This window comes from Pongo abelii, chromosome 5, assembly GCF_028885655.2.
Source record: "Pongo abelii isolate AG06213 chromosome 5, NHGRI_mPonAbe1-v2.0_pri, whole genome shotgun sequence".
Taxonomy (NCBI): Eukaryota; Metazoa; Chordata; class Mammalia; order Primates; family Hominidae; genus Pongo; species Pongo abelii.
In genome coordinates this window covers 460,647-476,758 of record NC_071990.2, presented here as the reverse complement: position 1 = coordinate 476,758, position 16,112 = coordinate 460,647, and the positions used below count along the sequence as shown (strand labels likewise).

Genomic DNA, 16,112 nt, shown 5'->3' with positions numbered 1-16,112 from the left:
CTCCCCCGTCTCTACTAAAAATACAAAAAATTAGCCAGGCGTAGAGGGTGCCTGTAGTCCTAGCTCCTTGGGAGGCTGAGGCTGGAGAATTGCTTGAGCGTGGGAGGCGGAGGTTGCAGTGAGCCGAGATCGCGCCACTGCAGTCCAGCCTGGGTGACAGAGCGAGACTCCGTCTCTAAATAAATAAATAAATAAATAAATAAATAAATAAATAAGCCCGCCTCTTCCTGTGCCATATGTACTTAATTGACCTCCAATACATTAAATGTGTGTCCCATGATGCAGCTTCTTCCTTGCAGGTAGAAGTTAGGTTTTTGAAGGGGTAAAATGTGAGTGTCTAAGAGGGAACAGAGAAGGTAGGTGCTCTTCCTGATAAATATGTGTGCCTTATGTTTCTTGATGGTGTGCCATTCTTTATTTGTGCTTGTTGCTGTTGTCTCTAAATTACCAATAGTTAATCTTACCATGTCAGGAAGAAGACCTGAGCATGTGTGAACAGAGTTTAGTATAAATCAAGTAAATGTGGTTAGTCATATGCCCAGTAGCTGCACAAATGTTTCCCACAAATTATTGTAATTAAAATGATTTAACTTAGCAACAAGACAGGTTTGACTTTTCTCTCCACCCTTTTTAAAAAATATATTTACATATGCATATATATTTGTTTTTATGCTTTTTGCTTCTGTAAATGGCTTCACTCTTGGCAGATCTTAAGAAGTTTTATTTGGTACACTAAATTTATGTAGTCACATTTATTAGTCATTCACCCTAGAAATATGTTAGCAACTGAAAGTTTAATAAAGATAATGCTGACCAGCTGCTAATGAACAAATGACCTTATGGCATATAGGAAGTGATTATAATAGTAAATTTGAAAACTTTAGACACGTGTATTTAGCTTTTATGTTTTTTGAAATAAAGGAAATGCATATTATAGAAAACACTAAACAGGTAATTAGCAAGAACGTCTATTATAGATATAATCACATTCACATTTTAATGTATTTCCTTTTATCTTCTCTTAGCTTATATGAGTACCTATGACAAAGTTGGGTTTATATCGTATGTAGAATAGTGTGTGCTAGAAACCTTTTATTCTTTAGGTAAAACCTGTTGCACGCCTCTAAGTGAGTATGTTAATTTACTACAGTATTAACACTTTTTTTTTTTTTTTTTTTGAGAAGGAGTCTTGTTCTGTCACCAGGCTTGAGTGCAGTGGCACGATCTCGGCTCACTGCAACCTCTGCCTCCTGGGTTCAAGCAGTTCCCCTGCCTCAGCCTCCAGAGTAGCTGGGACTACAGGCGTGTGCCACCACACCTGGCTAATTTTTTGTATTTTAGTAGAGACGGGGTTTCACCATGTTGGACAGGATGGTCTTGATCTCCTGACCTCATGATCCTTGGCCTCCCAAAGTGCTGGATTACAGGCGAGAGCTGCCGCTTCCGGCCTAATAGCTTTTTATAACTTTTTCTAACTGTAGCCTTAAATGAAATTGATCCGTAGTTCTGTAAAAGGCTTTTTTGGTCAGGTTTGAGTGTTACTGTTACATGGTAACGTGTGGATCTCTCTGTGTTGCTCTGTGTGCTGTCAGTGGACTATGTAGACTAGGAATTCCATGGTTCAAATTTGACAGAGCTGATATGTAAAGTTGCTCGGGTAAGTTGTTTTTACTTTTCTATTATGAAAATTTTCAAACGTGAAAAGTGGAGATGAAAGTATAATCAACTTCTGTATACCTATCACCTAGATTTAACAATTATTACTCTTTTTTTATACTTGCTTTTGAGGTTGCTTTTTTTGCATTTTGCTGATGTATTTTAAAGCAAATCTCAAGCAGCATGATTTCCTCCTAAATACCTGAGTGTCAGTCTCCCAAGTAAGGGTAAGGACATTTATGTGCATAATTACAATGATATTATCATAGTTAACCAAATTAGCAGTAATTGTTTAATATCATCTCATTCCCAGTTCAGATTTCTCAAATTACCCCCAAACTTTTTTTTTTTTTATAGTTGATATGTCCAAATCAAGATTCAAATAAAATTCAGGCATTTCACTTAATTTTTAAATCTCTTAAGCCTCTTTTAAACTAAAACCATCCCCTCACCTTTCTTACCCTGTTTCTGGTTTTTCTTTTTTTTTTTGTTTTGAGTTGGAGTCTCACCCTGTTGCCCAGGCTGGAGTGCAGTGGCGCGATCTCAGCTTACTGCAACCTCTGCCTCCTGGGTTCACACGATTCTCCTGCCTCAACCTCCCAAGTAGCTGGGATTACAGGTGTACACCACCACGCCCGGCTAATTTCCACGCCCAGCCTGTTTCTGGTTTTTCATGCCATTGATTTGTTGAAGAAACAAGGTCATTTGTCCTGGAAGATATCCCCCACTCTGAATTTGACTGATGACTTCCTCATGGTGTCATTTAATTTATTTTTCTTGCCATTAAATTGCTTCGACTCAGCTAATTGGATATTAGATAAGATTCACTTTCAACACTTTTAGGCACGGATAGTACTGTGCTTCCTATTTCATCACACCAGGCAGGAGTGCATTAGTGTCTGGGGTCTCCTGAAGAGACACTGCAGTGGATCAGTAGCTTCAAGGGGGGATTGGGAACGAACAGGTGAGACAGATAGATAAATATGTATGTACACACACACACACACACACACACACACGTATACTTTTCAAACCTCTACTGTCTCTGCTTTATTTTGGTTTGTTTTCCCTGAAATTCTCTATTTTATCCAGATTTTCATGTTTTATTAGCATTGCATTCTAATTTTTAAATCATTTAAAATTCATGTTATAGGCCCTTTCATTATCTGTTTAGTATTTGTATGTTCTGTGTGATTTTTTTAACATTGATTCTTCAGAGATATCTTTTTTATGTTTTTAAAATGTGTAATTTTAATTTTCCTCCTTAGTAATTTTTAGTAAATTTTTGTTTTCATAGTCTCTGTTCTTATGGTATTGTGAACAGAGAATATGTTTCTTAATATATATTTAAGTTTTTGTAAGTATGCCGAAAGTTAAAAAGGACGGACGGATGTGTTTTCTTCAGGGTCCACTATTTGATATAGTATCAATGCCTGATTAATTATATTATTTAAGTATAGCTTATTTATATTTAACATGACAGACAAATCTCCTTCTTTAATTTGGATTCTGTCAGCTTTTCTTCATATGTAAAGCATGTATTTAATTTGTCATTTTTGATGGTTTAGATTCTCTTAATGATAATATATTTATAAGTAGTCCCCAAGATTACCCTCAGTTTGGTGTTTTGCTAGAAGGACTCACAGAACTCAGTGAAAGCCGTTGTACTCAGAGTTATGGTTCATTACAGGGAAATTACAGGTTATAGTCAGCCAGGGATAGAGATTCATGGAGCAGGTCTAGGAAATTTTCATCCATGGAGCTTCCAGTAGTTTTCCAGTGGAATTGCAGGCAGCACTGACTTTCCTGGTAACAGTGCGTGACAACACACATGGAGTGCTTCTATCCAAGGAAGCTACCCAAACCTTGTTGTCCAGATCCAGAGTCTTTAGTAGGGCCCCGTCACATGGACATGGTCAAGGCTGACTTCAATCTTCATTCCCTCAGATCAGGCTGATATTGAGTGACCCTAAGTCCTCACCGTAAATTCCATTGTTAGATTATCTAGTGTGGCCCGTGGTCCACAGGCAAACAAAGACACTCTTATCAGGCAGAACATTTCAAGAGTTTAGAGATTACCTCCCAGGACCTAAGGGCAAAGGCCAGACCTTTTGGGGGGCAAGATTAAATTCTTTGATGCACAATAACATAATATTAACATTTTATATGCTTCCTTTTATATGCATTTGCTTAATATATTATTTGTAATATTCTTTGTAACCTTTTAGAAATTTTTCTTTTGGCATGTGTCTTGTGTTGCTACATGTGGCAGGATTTTTATTTTTTATTATTTTATTTTATTTGTTTTTATTATACTCTAAGTTTTAGGGTATATGTGCACTATGTGCAGGTTTGTTACATGTGTATACATGTGCCATGTTGGTGTGCTGCACCCATTAACTCATCATTTAACATTAGGTGTATCTCCTGATGCTATCCAAATACTATTCTGAGAGCCTTTGCTCTGAGTTGACCAGCAGTGGATGCCTCTTCCTGGTTTCCTTCTGTTTTCCTGCCATTCTGGGATGTGGGGAATTGTTCTCTAAATGGTTATCAAAGGAAACGAGCTGTGTAGTTAAGAAAAATGGGGGAACAGAACTGTAGTTCTGAAGATAGTTACGGAAACATTGGAAGATGTTTCTGGTCTGTGCCATCCTTGTGTTCCAGAGTTGGGCATAGGGGACAGGTACAAATCAGAGCCTTTCTCTGCTCTTTTTTTGTTGTTGGTTTTCTTTTCTTTTCTTTTTTTTTTTTTTTTTTTACATCATCTGCATTCTTCAGTTCCATCCAGTGGACTATTTCATACCCAGTCCAAGTCTGTTTTTTTTTCAGTCCATCCCAACCCGGTATGCCATTAGTAGCTTTTGTTCATCCTTAAGTTTTTATGCCATTGTCAGTTTTGTTTCTTCCTGTGTGTCCCCACAGGTATTTTAATTAGAACTTGACAAAAAGTGTATCTGTTGACACCTGCCAGTAGCAGCCTTGGTCTGTTTAGTACAGTTTTTTTCCTTATTCTGCAAAAATGTCTCTAGCACCAGACTTCGTTTTGCCATGGCCTTCCCTCTGCCATTCCCTTCTGTTCCCTTGAAGTGGGAGTGACCTGTGGGTTGTTAGCAGATACTGCTCACGCTGGTCCTCCTGCATGGTGGTGAGGTTCCTGGAGCTGTTTGTAGTGTGAAAGGCCTTCCTGAGCTCCTGCCTGCCTCTGAGCACCTCCTTTGTTTTGGTAGCGATTTCCCTGAATACCCCTTGAGCTTGTGTATTTAGTGACCTGTATAATCTCTTGTTTTTAGCGGCAAGTCCAGCATTATCACTTGCTCCTTTCAAGAACAACTGTGGGTCAGAACTGTGTGAACGAATGTTCGTTATGGGACACTAGAGTAAAAAGCTGAAACAGAGTAAATTACACGTGTTGCTCCCTGCACTCTTTGTCTTATTTGTCTTCCTTCCCCTGTTCCTTTTATTGCTGCTGCTTAACTCTGTGTGGCTTGAGCCGTAATTGATTTTTTGACACATTCTGTTGTTAGTGTCTATTGATGTATGAAGATAATTCAGGTAGGTATCATTTTCTAGGACTCAGTTATCTAAGTGAGAATCATTCCTGTTAGTCTTCTGTGTAATAGTTGCAATTATTTTACTGTTTGTTGATTTTCTTTAGTATAATTTGGGAAGAAAAGGAACCACAGATTACTTAACCAGTTTAAATATAATTTATATATGATTTGTCTACTCTGATAAAAGTTTGGTAAAATAAGAAACAGAAACTAAATGTTTGAAGAGCTCTTTATCAATTTAAAATATTAATGCATCTTACACTAACCCTTCCTCTTCTCCTACTTTAGTAAATATAATCCTACTCAGAGGTCAGCATGTGAGCCAAATTAGGCCACAGCCTTTGTACAGGCCGGGAGCTAAGCATGGCTGTGTTTTCCCATACTAAAAACAAAAAAAGAAGAATATGTGATAGAGGCCGTATGTGGCCCACAAAGCCTAAAGTATTGACTATTTGGTTCTTCATAGCAATAGTTTGCTCATCTGTGATCTGGCTTGAATATTCCTGTCTCACACAGGCTAGCATTAACATAGATTGGTTAGAGCATATACATGCTTCTGTGCCCAACACTGGATCCTTTAGATCCTGCCCTACACAGACATTATTCCTTGGTGCCTCGTTTAACAATGGTATTTACATAAATGCATGGATAGATATTATGAATTTCTTATTGTAATTGCAAATTTGATGTCTACATTTTATTTGAGTGTTAAAATGATCAAATAATTGTAGTGAACTAATAGGCAGTCTTTCTATAACCTTGATTTTTCTTTGAGAAGTACTGTTGTACATACTTTTTTTTGTTTCTCAAATACAAACATAATGTTCAACTGCTTCACATATTTAAGTTTTAATAAATTAGAAATAATAACAAACCTATGATCATGTACCAAGTTGCTTATTGAGTTATTCTACTTAAAGATGTTTTCAGAGAAAATAAAAGGTCAAGTGAACCAGACATTGGGTTATTTGGTTTAATTTTCTGGAAAATAGGATTGCCTTATCAGATCCCAGTGTCTCTCAGTCCTCATGCTTGGCTGACAGCTTGACGGTGGCTCTGCTGTGGTGGAGATGGGTGGAGGAAGTTAGTCTGTCAGCAAAAAGGGCTGTAAACTGAGCCGGGGGACCAGGGTCACCTCATCTTGACCTGCTCATCAGTGATGGGTTTTGTCAGCATCAGAAAATGTGGCTACATAATTTCCTTTAAAGCTAATTTTGACTTAGAAAGCAACCTGTGGAGCAGGGCTACTGTGGGGTGTGACATCTCAGCGCAGTGCCCACTCAGTGAAGCTGCAGTGGGTGCCCGCTCGGTGCAGCTGCAGTGGGTGCCAGGTGTCCTTCTCAGCCAGGACTGTCAGAACATCACAGCAGCATTTAAACCAAGAGGGAGAGCAGATCTGCACACGTACAGCATGGAAGTCTTTCCAGTTGAGCTTTCTAATGCTTAGGCATAGTCCGTCTCCTTCCCTTACAGAGAGGGAAGGAAGTTCCTTTCCGTTTCACTCAGTAAGTTGAACCCCAGTTTCAGCTTTGGTATGTAGAAACATTTTATGTCACTGTTACCACACAATTCAAATTTTGAAACATTACAGAAATTACTTTCTCCTCACTCGGAGTCAACCAAGACAATTCAACTGCAGTAGCTGGGTTCTTCCCCAAATATACTCCTTCTTTCTCTGAATGTGTTTCTTTGATAGAGGAGCAGTCTGTTTATTTTAGAATTTCAAAGAAACTTTGAGGTGGCTTACAGAAAGAAAAAAAAGATGAAAAATAATAAGATCATAATTAGAAACTAAAAGGAGCAGAGAGATAGATATTAGCAGGCATTGAGTGTGTATTCATAGTGCATTTGAGTACGGAGTTTACTCAGAATTTTCTGACCAATTATCTGAAATGCTTGGGACCCAGCAATGTTTCAGATTTCAGATTTTTTCAGATTTTTAAATATTTGCATTACATAGTTACTGGTTGAACATCCCAAATCTGAACATCTGAAATGTGAAGTGCTCCAATGAACATTTCCTTTGAATGTCATGTGAGTGCTTCAAGTTTCAGATTTTGGAGCATTTTGGATTTTTGGATTGGAGATACTCAACCTGTGTAATGAGACCCAGGATGCCTCAAGTCTCCCTTTTCTTTTTCAGTTCAACTGTTTTTACTACTTGTTCTTGAAGACAGATGATTATGTGTGTTAGGTACTATTTTAATAGTGTTAAACTGTGAATAACTTAGACTGGTGTCTGCTGGGTACCTTGTACAGGGGAGCATGTTTTTGCTCCTTTTCAGCAGTGAAAATAATATGACCATTTTAAAAAGCTGTTTAAAAATATCATTTTGATTTAATGTGTCTCCACCCATTAAAATGGCCCACATTTTAACTAGATTTTTTTTTCTAGCCATCCATCAAAAACTAGAAGCAGATGGAACGGAAAAAGTAGAAGGATCCATGACGCAGAAACTGGAGAATGTTCTGAACAGTAAGTTTTGTCCTACTACCCAGAACTATTTATGGACTTTACAACATGCTTTAAAATTAGTTCTTGGACCTGATATCGCGGGACAAGGCAGTAAGTTGCATTTTAGTATTTATTTCTAAATAAATAAAATAGTAGTGATTTAATGAACACAAAGGAGAATAGAAACATTGAAAATGAATGTTCTGTTTCTGCTTGCATTTTATTTATGAGAAATCATAATTTGAAAACAATCCAGTATACTTCTTAAGAAATAAAGTTTCCTACCATAAAACCAACCAGCATATAAACAGCATCTTCGAAGCTAGGAAAGCACTGAAGCAGTAGCCAGGATTGTCACTGACCAGCAACATGGAGGAGCCATCATCAGGTGTCTCCCAGAGTTAATGCAAATAACCTCAGCTACAAGAGTAACAGATTCTTAGGGGTCATTTATTTGTGTATAACTTGCCTTTTTCCAAAAAAGAATTTAAGGCAGCTGGCTATTTAAGGTGTCTAAATCTGAGATATTTTGTAAAAATTATAGGCCCGGGGAAAATGGCTATGTGCAAAGTTTTGAGTTCTGTCCACCTCTCTTGTCTATCTTTTTTCTGACATCCTAGGTCCCAGCTACTTATCCTGTTGATTTAGAAGAAAGTGATCAGATGAATTAATCCTTACTATGATATTAGTGGCTTAAAAATAAATCATTTAAAATAAATCTTTTCACACCTGTAGTTTACATTTGATAGGAATGCCCATGGGAATCTGCTTAGTTTTAAATATAATGTACGATCTCATCATGAAGTAGAGTTAAGAATCATTGGAAGAATGAAGAAACCTCACACCAGATCTTTAAAGATTCTGTGAATGTAAGGCTGTGACGTGAAGCTAGTTTTGCCCTTCCAGCTTAAGTGAGTCCCGTGGGTGGAATGTTCTGAGCCTGTATGTGAATGTCTTTTCACAAACCTGAGTGATCCCTAAAAGAAAGCATTTTCTAGAAAGAAGTGTTCTCTTGGTAGTAGCATTTGAGTACTTGGATTTCATTCTAAATTTAGGAATTTAACAGCACTTAATTTTTTTCCTCTGATTATTATTACTTAATTGCCCTGAGATTTTCCCTTGTTTTTATCTTTGAGAACTAAGTCACAGATTTTGTTAAAATGAAGATATTCTGAATTCAACACAAACACTTATTGAAGCTTTTCTATATTAGCATAGTCAGACATTTTAAGATCTTGGAAGGATATTTTCTACTCAAGGATGTTATTTGCCCTGGAGAAGTTATCAAACTATGATATCTGTGTAAAAAACACGTTTACTTCAGTAACTTTAAAAAGGTGGCTTATAGGAACAGTTGACATAGTAAGTATATGATGGTATCAGAGAAGGAGATCGTTGTTCCGGTTTGGGAAATTCTAGGGTGTGTTTCATGTGTTAGGCTTAGCATAGTGTGGTAATGTGATTTTTTTTTTTCTTTAAAGGAGTAGTTTGAGAAAGTGTCCCTTGGGACTTGGGGTATTAAAAATTGCCTTTTTCCATACATTCCTTTATAACCATGAATTTTTTTTCCAGAAAAGTGTCATATTATCTTTCTATTGAAGTTTGCTCTTTTTGGATAAAGTTCAGCTTAATATAAATGGTCACTTCTTTATGAGACCATCTGTCAGGACTTTTTGCTATTAAAATTTCCCTAAAATATATTTCTTTATAACAATTCCCCCTTTTCCAGAAACATTTTTTAACAACATGATGTTGATTGCTGTCTTAGGATATGTTTTTCCTAATTCAGGTCAACTTGACAAATGTTTATTTAACTCTGGTTGTGTCAAGTCCCGTGCTAAGCCAGCCTGGGAACAAAGCCGGAGGGGATGCAGCTCTGGCCCCGAGAGAGTCCTGCCCAGGCGGGTTTGTAGTTATCTGGGACTTGAGTACTGCAGAACTGGTGAAAACACAGAACTAATGTCACAAAAATTCAGTCAGTTCTGTTGAAAATTGAATTTATTTTATTGTAGAAAGGAAGGAAAGAATAAATGAGTACGAGCATAATTTAGTTCACTTAGATTATTACTAATGCTTTTTACCTTATGTATAATTATATACTAATGTATATGGATATTTCTTTAGTTGTTTTAAAATATATATATTTTTAAATTGGCCAATCTTTCTGACTTTTAAGCTAAGTTTCTAAAGGATACTGTTGGCTGCAAGAAACTTAGGTCATTTATTCAGAGTTTATCAGTTTTGACACTTTCTTTTGAAATTGTTAAAAAAAAGAAATTGTTTTTTTATTTTCATGATACGTGTGTCTCATGTCTGTGTATGAACTTAATAACTTATTCTTGATTTCAAGCCAATGATGACTATTAGTTTGTTTACATCAAATTTGCATATTCAACTCTGTGTTCTTACCTGTTTCAAGTATATAGAACAGCATTGTTCAATAGAATTTCTGCAATGATGAAAATGTAGCTACTGAGCACTTCCAATGTGACTAGTACAACTGAGGAATTGAATTTTAAATTTTTATTTGATTTTAATTAATTCTGCTTTAAATTGAAATAGTCCCGTGTGGCTGGTAGTTACTGTGTTAAACAGTGCAGGTGTAGACATGCTGTGTAAGTATTTGTAGTAGTAGCTGTGGCAGTCATGGCTCACACTTGTGGAGGGCCTACTGCAGGGCAGGTGTTGCTCGAAACTATCTAGGTATGTTTAGTCCTCACAACAACCCTTTGAGGTTTGTGCTATTATCTTCACTTTATTGATGAAAAAACTAAAGCCCAGAAGTTTAATTGAGCCACGTAAGGTTATATAAATAGTAAGTAGCAGAGCTGCAATTTATATCCAGAAATCTGGCTCCAGACTTGTGCTTTGAACTGCAGGCAGGCCGTGCTGTGTATGTGGTTTTGATAGGCACAGGTTTCAGTCATCACGGTTCAGTTCATAACAGCCATCCCCCAGCAACACCGTGCAGAACTGCAGTTCCCACAGGGCAGTCACCATAGCTGCATAAAGTACAGTTCCCCTCTAGCTCTTTAATTCACAGGTCACTGTGTAAATGACATGTGCTCTAGATGATCAGCCACACTGCCTCCTTCAAGGCCACCAGCAATAGTCACTGTACGTCTGTTACCAGTTCTCAGCAGACAGCAAAGTGTGCAGTTGTGCTACCTCCTTATCTCCCAGTGGCAAACCCTCCTGACATTTTACAAAAATGGATGATCGGGAAGGGATCGGTTGATAAAGATGAAAGTGCATCAAAAACCAGGAAGCTCTGACACTGGAAGTGAAACGCAAATCCAACAAATGGAGAGTGACGGAAGGAATAGCTGGCTGTGGGGAATGTAGGTCCTGTTGCTGTTGGAGACTCAAGAGTAACTCGGTGGAGGGGAACTTCCTAACAAAGGTGAGCAAATGTGAAGAAAAGCATGAGATGTCTTAAAGGAAGCAATGCTCAGAGAATCTCAGAGATGTTTCGTGATGTGGACGGTGCAAAGGAAAAAATATCAGAAGTTGATTCACGCTTAGAAAGGAGTAGGATAATCTGTCAGAGCACAGAAAAGAGGCTTGATTCATATTGCAAATTTTACAAAGGCAAACACTCTTGATAAGTTTTTCTACAAAGAAATATAACACTTTAAATGTTTCTGAGGTTTTATTTTTTATTTTTTTTCTTGTGATGTGGAGTTTTTTTTTATTATTATACTTTAAGTTCTAGGGTACATGTGCACAACGTGCAGGTTTGTTACATGTGTATACATGTGCCATGTTGGTGTGCTGCACCCATTAACTCGTCATTTACATTAGGTATGTCTCCTAATGCTATCCCTCCCTCCTCCCCCCACCCCACGATGGTCCCGGGTGTGTGATGGTCCCTTTCCTGTGTCCAGGTGTTCTCATTGTTCAATTCCCACCTATGAGTGAGAACAGATGGTGTTTGGTTTTCTGTCCTTGCGATAGTTTGCTGAGAATGATGGTTTCCAGCTTCATCCATGTCCCTATGAAGGACATGAACTCATCCTTTTTTATGGCTGCATAGTATTCCCTGGTGTATATGTGCCACATTTTCTTAATCCAGTCTGTCATTGATGGAAACTCACTGAAAACCACTCAACTACATGGAAACTGAACAACCTGCTCCTGAATGACTACTGGGTACATAACGAAATGAAGGCAGAAATAAAGATGTTCTTTGAAACCAACAAGAACAAAGACACAACATACCAGAATATCTGGGACACATTTAAAAGCAGTGTGTAGAGGGGAATTTATAGCACTAAATGCCCACAAGAGAAAGCAGGAAAGATCTAAAATTGACACCCTAACATCACAATTAAAAGAACTAGAGAAGCAAGAGCAAACACATTCAAAAGCTAGCAGAAGGCAAGAAATAACTAAGATCAGAGCAGAACTGAAGGAGACAGAGACACAAAAAACCCTTCAAAAAATCAGTGAATCCAGGAGCTGGCTTTTGAAAAGATCGACAAACTTGATAAACCGATAGCAAAACTAATAAGAAAAGATAGAAGAATCAAATAGATGCAATAAAAAATGATAAAGGGGATATCACCACCGATCCCACAGAAATACAGACTACCATCAGAGAATACTATAAACACCTCTATGCAAATGAACTAGAAAATCTAGAAGAAATGGATAAATTCCTGGACACATACACTCTCCCAAGACTAAACCAGGAAGAAGTTGAATCTCTGATGTTTTAAATTGTATATTAAATATTAGTTGTACTTTAAAAAATGTTGTTATTCATTCGTAACCAACAATAAGTGAGTTTTTAATGTTTCAACAAACATTTTTGGATATCACAGAACAAATTAATTTTCCCATTGATTATTAGATGATCTTGCTGGGTTTTAGCCTGCACAGCCCCTGTCACAGTCCTGCATGCTGTGCAAAGCCAGGCCTGCCCATGGGGTGTTGCACCACCTCTCTGAGTAGTCAGAATACTGGTCATTGATTCAGACAGCAATTTTTAGTCCTTCCTCTGTGAGCATTTATTGAGCACATGTTTGTTTTATCCTAGGGATATAAAAATAAAACTTGTACTTTACTTCTAGAGATTATAACTGAATGGAAAATACAGAGACATATTCAGGTGATCAAATGATGGTGTGATAATACTGCTCTGGTGGGAGTCCTCAGGTGTGGCTAGAGCCCACAAAAGGGGAAGGAAGCCAAAAAGTTGAGTACAGAGAATACCAGGGGAGATCACAGAAGCTTTAAGAGAGGAGCAGGAAGTAGCCAGACAAGCAGAGGCCAGTGGTGGGCAGCTGAGTGGAGGGAGGCAGGTGTGTCCCCGCAGGGCCAGCGCGTGAGTTCAGAGACAAGCAGAGGCCGGCGGTGGGCAGCTGAGTGGAGGGAGGCAGGTGTGTCCCCGCAGGGCCAGTGCGTGAGTTCAGAGAGGAGATAGGCCGCAGCCCAGGAAGCAGGGTCCAGTGTGGCTGTGTGCAGATAGGAGAGGTGTGGCCGCAGGGTAGACGAGGTCTGCCCCTGACGAACTTGCTGTGCAGTAGTGTGGAATCTGTCTTTATTCTGAAGACAAATAGTGAGCCATCTCAGGAGTTTAACGAACGACAGGAGATTTTTAAAGAGCAGTCTGCCATCTGTATAGAGAATGGACGAGAAGGGAGGTACGCCAGAGGCAAGAGGAGAGCAGCCAGAAGTGGACGGTAGGCATGTTAAGCCGTGTCAGCAGTAATGTGTGTAGTAATGGAATGAAGTAATGTAAGGGTGACGTGGCTGCTAGTGAAGGTAGAGCGAGTGGCAGGTGAGAAAGGTGAAGGGACAGGGAAGGTTTGGTATGTTACGTAGGGAAAAGGAAGTAGTCATTGGTGATTTACAGATGTCTGGCCTCAGATGGATGAAGGAGCATGTTTAGCGCATAAGGAGAGGCATAGAGATGAGAACATTCAGTTCAACATGTTGAATTTGAGATTCCTGAGGGTCATGCGGATGGCTTTTGCTAGCTCTCGCTATGTCCCCACGATGTCACGCTGGGCAAGTTGAATAACCTCTGTGTCTCAGTTGCCTCCACCATAAAACGGGGGTAAAAGCAGTGCCTGTCTTACAGCGACATAACCGTGTGCAGGTGAACTAATACCCATGAGGGTTTTTGAATCACACCTGGCATAGCATCAGTGCTTCCTGTCGTTATTAGCTATCATTATTGTATGTCTAGTGAAAATATTTTTAAGGATGGGCCTTACGCTCGCAGACACATCTTGAAACACAGATTTGGGAGTCACCAGCATAAAGATGGTAGTTGGACAAACAGGATTGAATGATTTAACCCAAGTACTACGTGCAAAATGAAAGAAGAAAGCTAAGGATTTGGAACATTAGGGCATATCCAGAAGGGCCAGGATGTGGAAAAGAAACTGATGTTTGCTCAGTGGCTGGCTGGCAAATATTTCACAACAGGCATTCAAAAAAAAAGAAGAAGAAGATAGAAAAAATTAACCTAATATTAGCATTTCCCAATTTCCAAGGTGTAAATACTCCCATTGGGGTTGGTTTCAAGCTGGCAACTCAGCTTGGAGGTGAAGAGATGCTGACAGTTGCTCTTGAGAGGGGCACGTGCTGACTTCAGCTCTTTCCTCATCCCCCAGGTTCCAGTTCCGTGTACTCCACATAGAGTGTCAGGCATGGTGCTGTGAACAGGCTTTCAGTTCTGTTAATGATCCTGTCCGTGTAGCATCGTTATGGTATAGCCGGCAGCCTATCTCGTCATTTTCTAGCCTGTTGAAATTGAGGTAGTTAGGTCTCTTTGTGAATTTGTACATTTTAGGGTTACTCTGATATTCCAGGCGCCGTAATGTTTCACTTCCTGATCTCATTTAACTTGCTTATTCCTGGGATACATTGTGCTGTGGTGGGTGGGGCAGCAGGTGAGGGGGCGTTCCTTCTGTCCTGCCTCTGACCTCTCCAATTCCCAGCAAGTGGAGAGCAGATTAGAAATCACTTCCGTGATCTGTCTCAAGTGTCAATACCAAGGAAAGGACCAAATGGTCACTTTAAAATAAGAGAAAGCATAATATTTACTTTAAATAAACATGCTTGAAATTATAAGACACCATCAGAATTACAGGACTAGGTTTTCTAGATGACCGGAGTTCCTGGCACATATACAAATGTTTGTTCCATTGTTAAGGGTGTAAGATCACTGGGCAGGTATGAGTTCCACCGACTGGTGTGTAATGCTACCTGGACTTTCCTTCCCATCTTGCACTGTAGGAAAATTTTACTGCTCCACAGACCCCACTACACTGGTGGCAACCATGCTGTGGTTTTTACAACAGCATTGCTGTTAGTTCTTGCAGTTCCTGTGTGACTGAGACAGTGAGAGGCATTGTCCAAATTCACTGGTGCTGGAGACCATCTTTGGGTGAGGAGAAAGGACGGAGTTCCAGACCTTGGTTTGCCCAAGGCTGGCAAATGTAGATCAGGGTTTGTTCTACAGCCTATGAGGCCAAAGTCATGGCCATCCACTCCAGTTAGACTTGTTCTGTGGTTGGACACTGATGTTCAAACCCCTACCAGCTGCCTTAAAATTGGGTGTTCTTGGTGTGAGAATGTGTGTGGATTAGCACGAGGGGTGTTCTTGGTGTGAAAATGTGTGTGGATTCGCACACGGGGTGTTCTTGGTGTGAGAATGTGTGTGGATTAGCACACGGGGTGTTCTTGGTGTGAGAATGCGTGTGGATTCGCACACAGGGTGTTCTTGGTGTGAGAATGCGTGTGGATTAGCACAAGGGGTGTTCTTGGTGTGAAAATGTGTGTGAATTTGCACACGGGGTGTTCTTGGTGTGAGAATGTGTGTGGATTAGCACACGGGGTGTTCTTGGTGTGAGAATGTGTGTGGATTAGCACACAGGGTGTTCTTGGTGTGAGAATGCATTGTGGATTAGCACAAGGGGATTTTATGGGATGACCTTTGTTGATGCCTTCCTGGTAGCGTTATCTGTGACATCAGCCTCACATGTGAAGAGCACCCCTTTTCTTTAATAGTTTTGTTTTCTTATTAGTAGCCCTAGAGAAGAAAGACATAAAATGCATTTTGTGAGCTACTGGTGATTTTTATCTGTTTGCACAGATCTTGGTTTCACTGCCCTCATGTATTTTATTACCGAATATATTATCTAATAATCAAAGTTAGGAACTTCAGTTTTATTGTGAATACAATAAAATTTATAGCAGAACAATAATTTATAGACAGAAGTTATCTAAATTAAAAATTATAATCTCATAACTTATAATTTCTCAGTATTCACATAAAATTTTCAACATATAAAGCACATGTATTTTGGCATAAATAAACATAATTTTATAGTTTATAATTTCTACATATAAATTTTTCTCTATGTCTCTATTTTATTTAATTATAAGTGAGTTTTCTTCCTGTACCTGTTTTCATACTTTTTAGAGGAGTT

The 16,112-nt window shown here is 39.0% G+C and overlaps 1 protein-coding gene across 8 annotated transcripts in view; it reads left to right on the top strand.

Moving 5' to 3' along the window:
• Positions 1–16,112, top strand: part of EXOC2 (exocyst complex component 2) — a 204,859-nt gene that overhangs the window by 75,802 nt on the left and 112,945 nt on the right. For all 8 annotated transcript variants that reach the window (XR_008525798.2, XR_008525797.2, XM_054556853.2 and 5 more), the window contains 1 exon segment: positions 7,606–7,686. Coding sequence is in view for 6 of the 8 variants with exons in the window: in XM_054556853.2 (XP_054412828.2) it covers positions 7,606–7,686 (81 nt within the window). In the remaining 2 variants the exon portion in view is untranslated.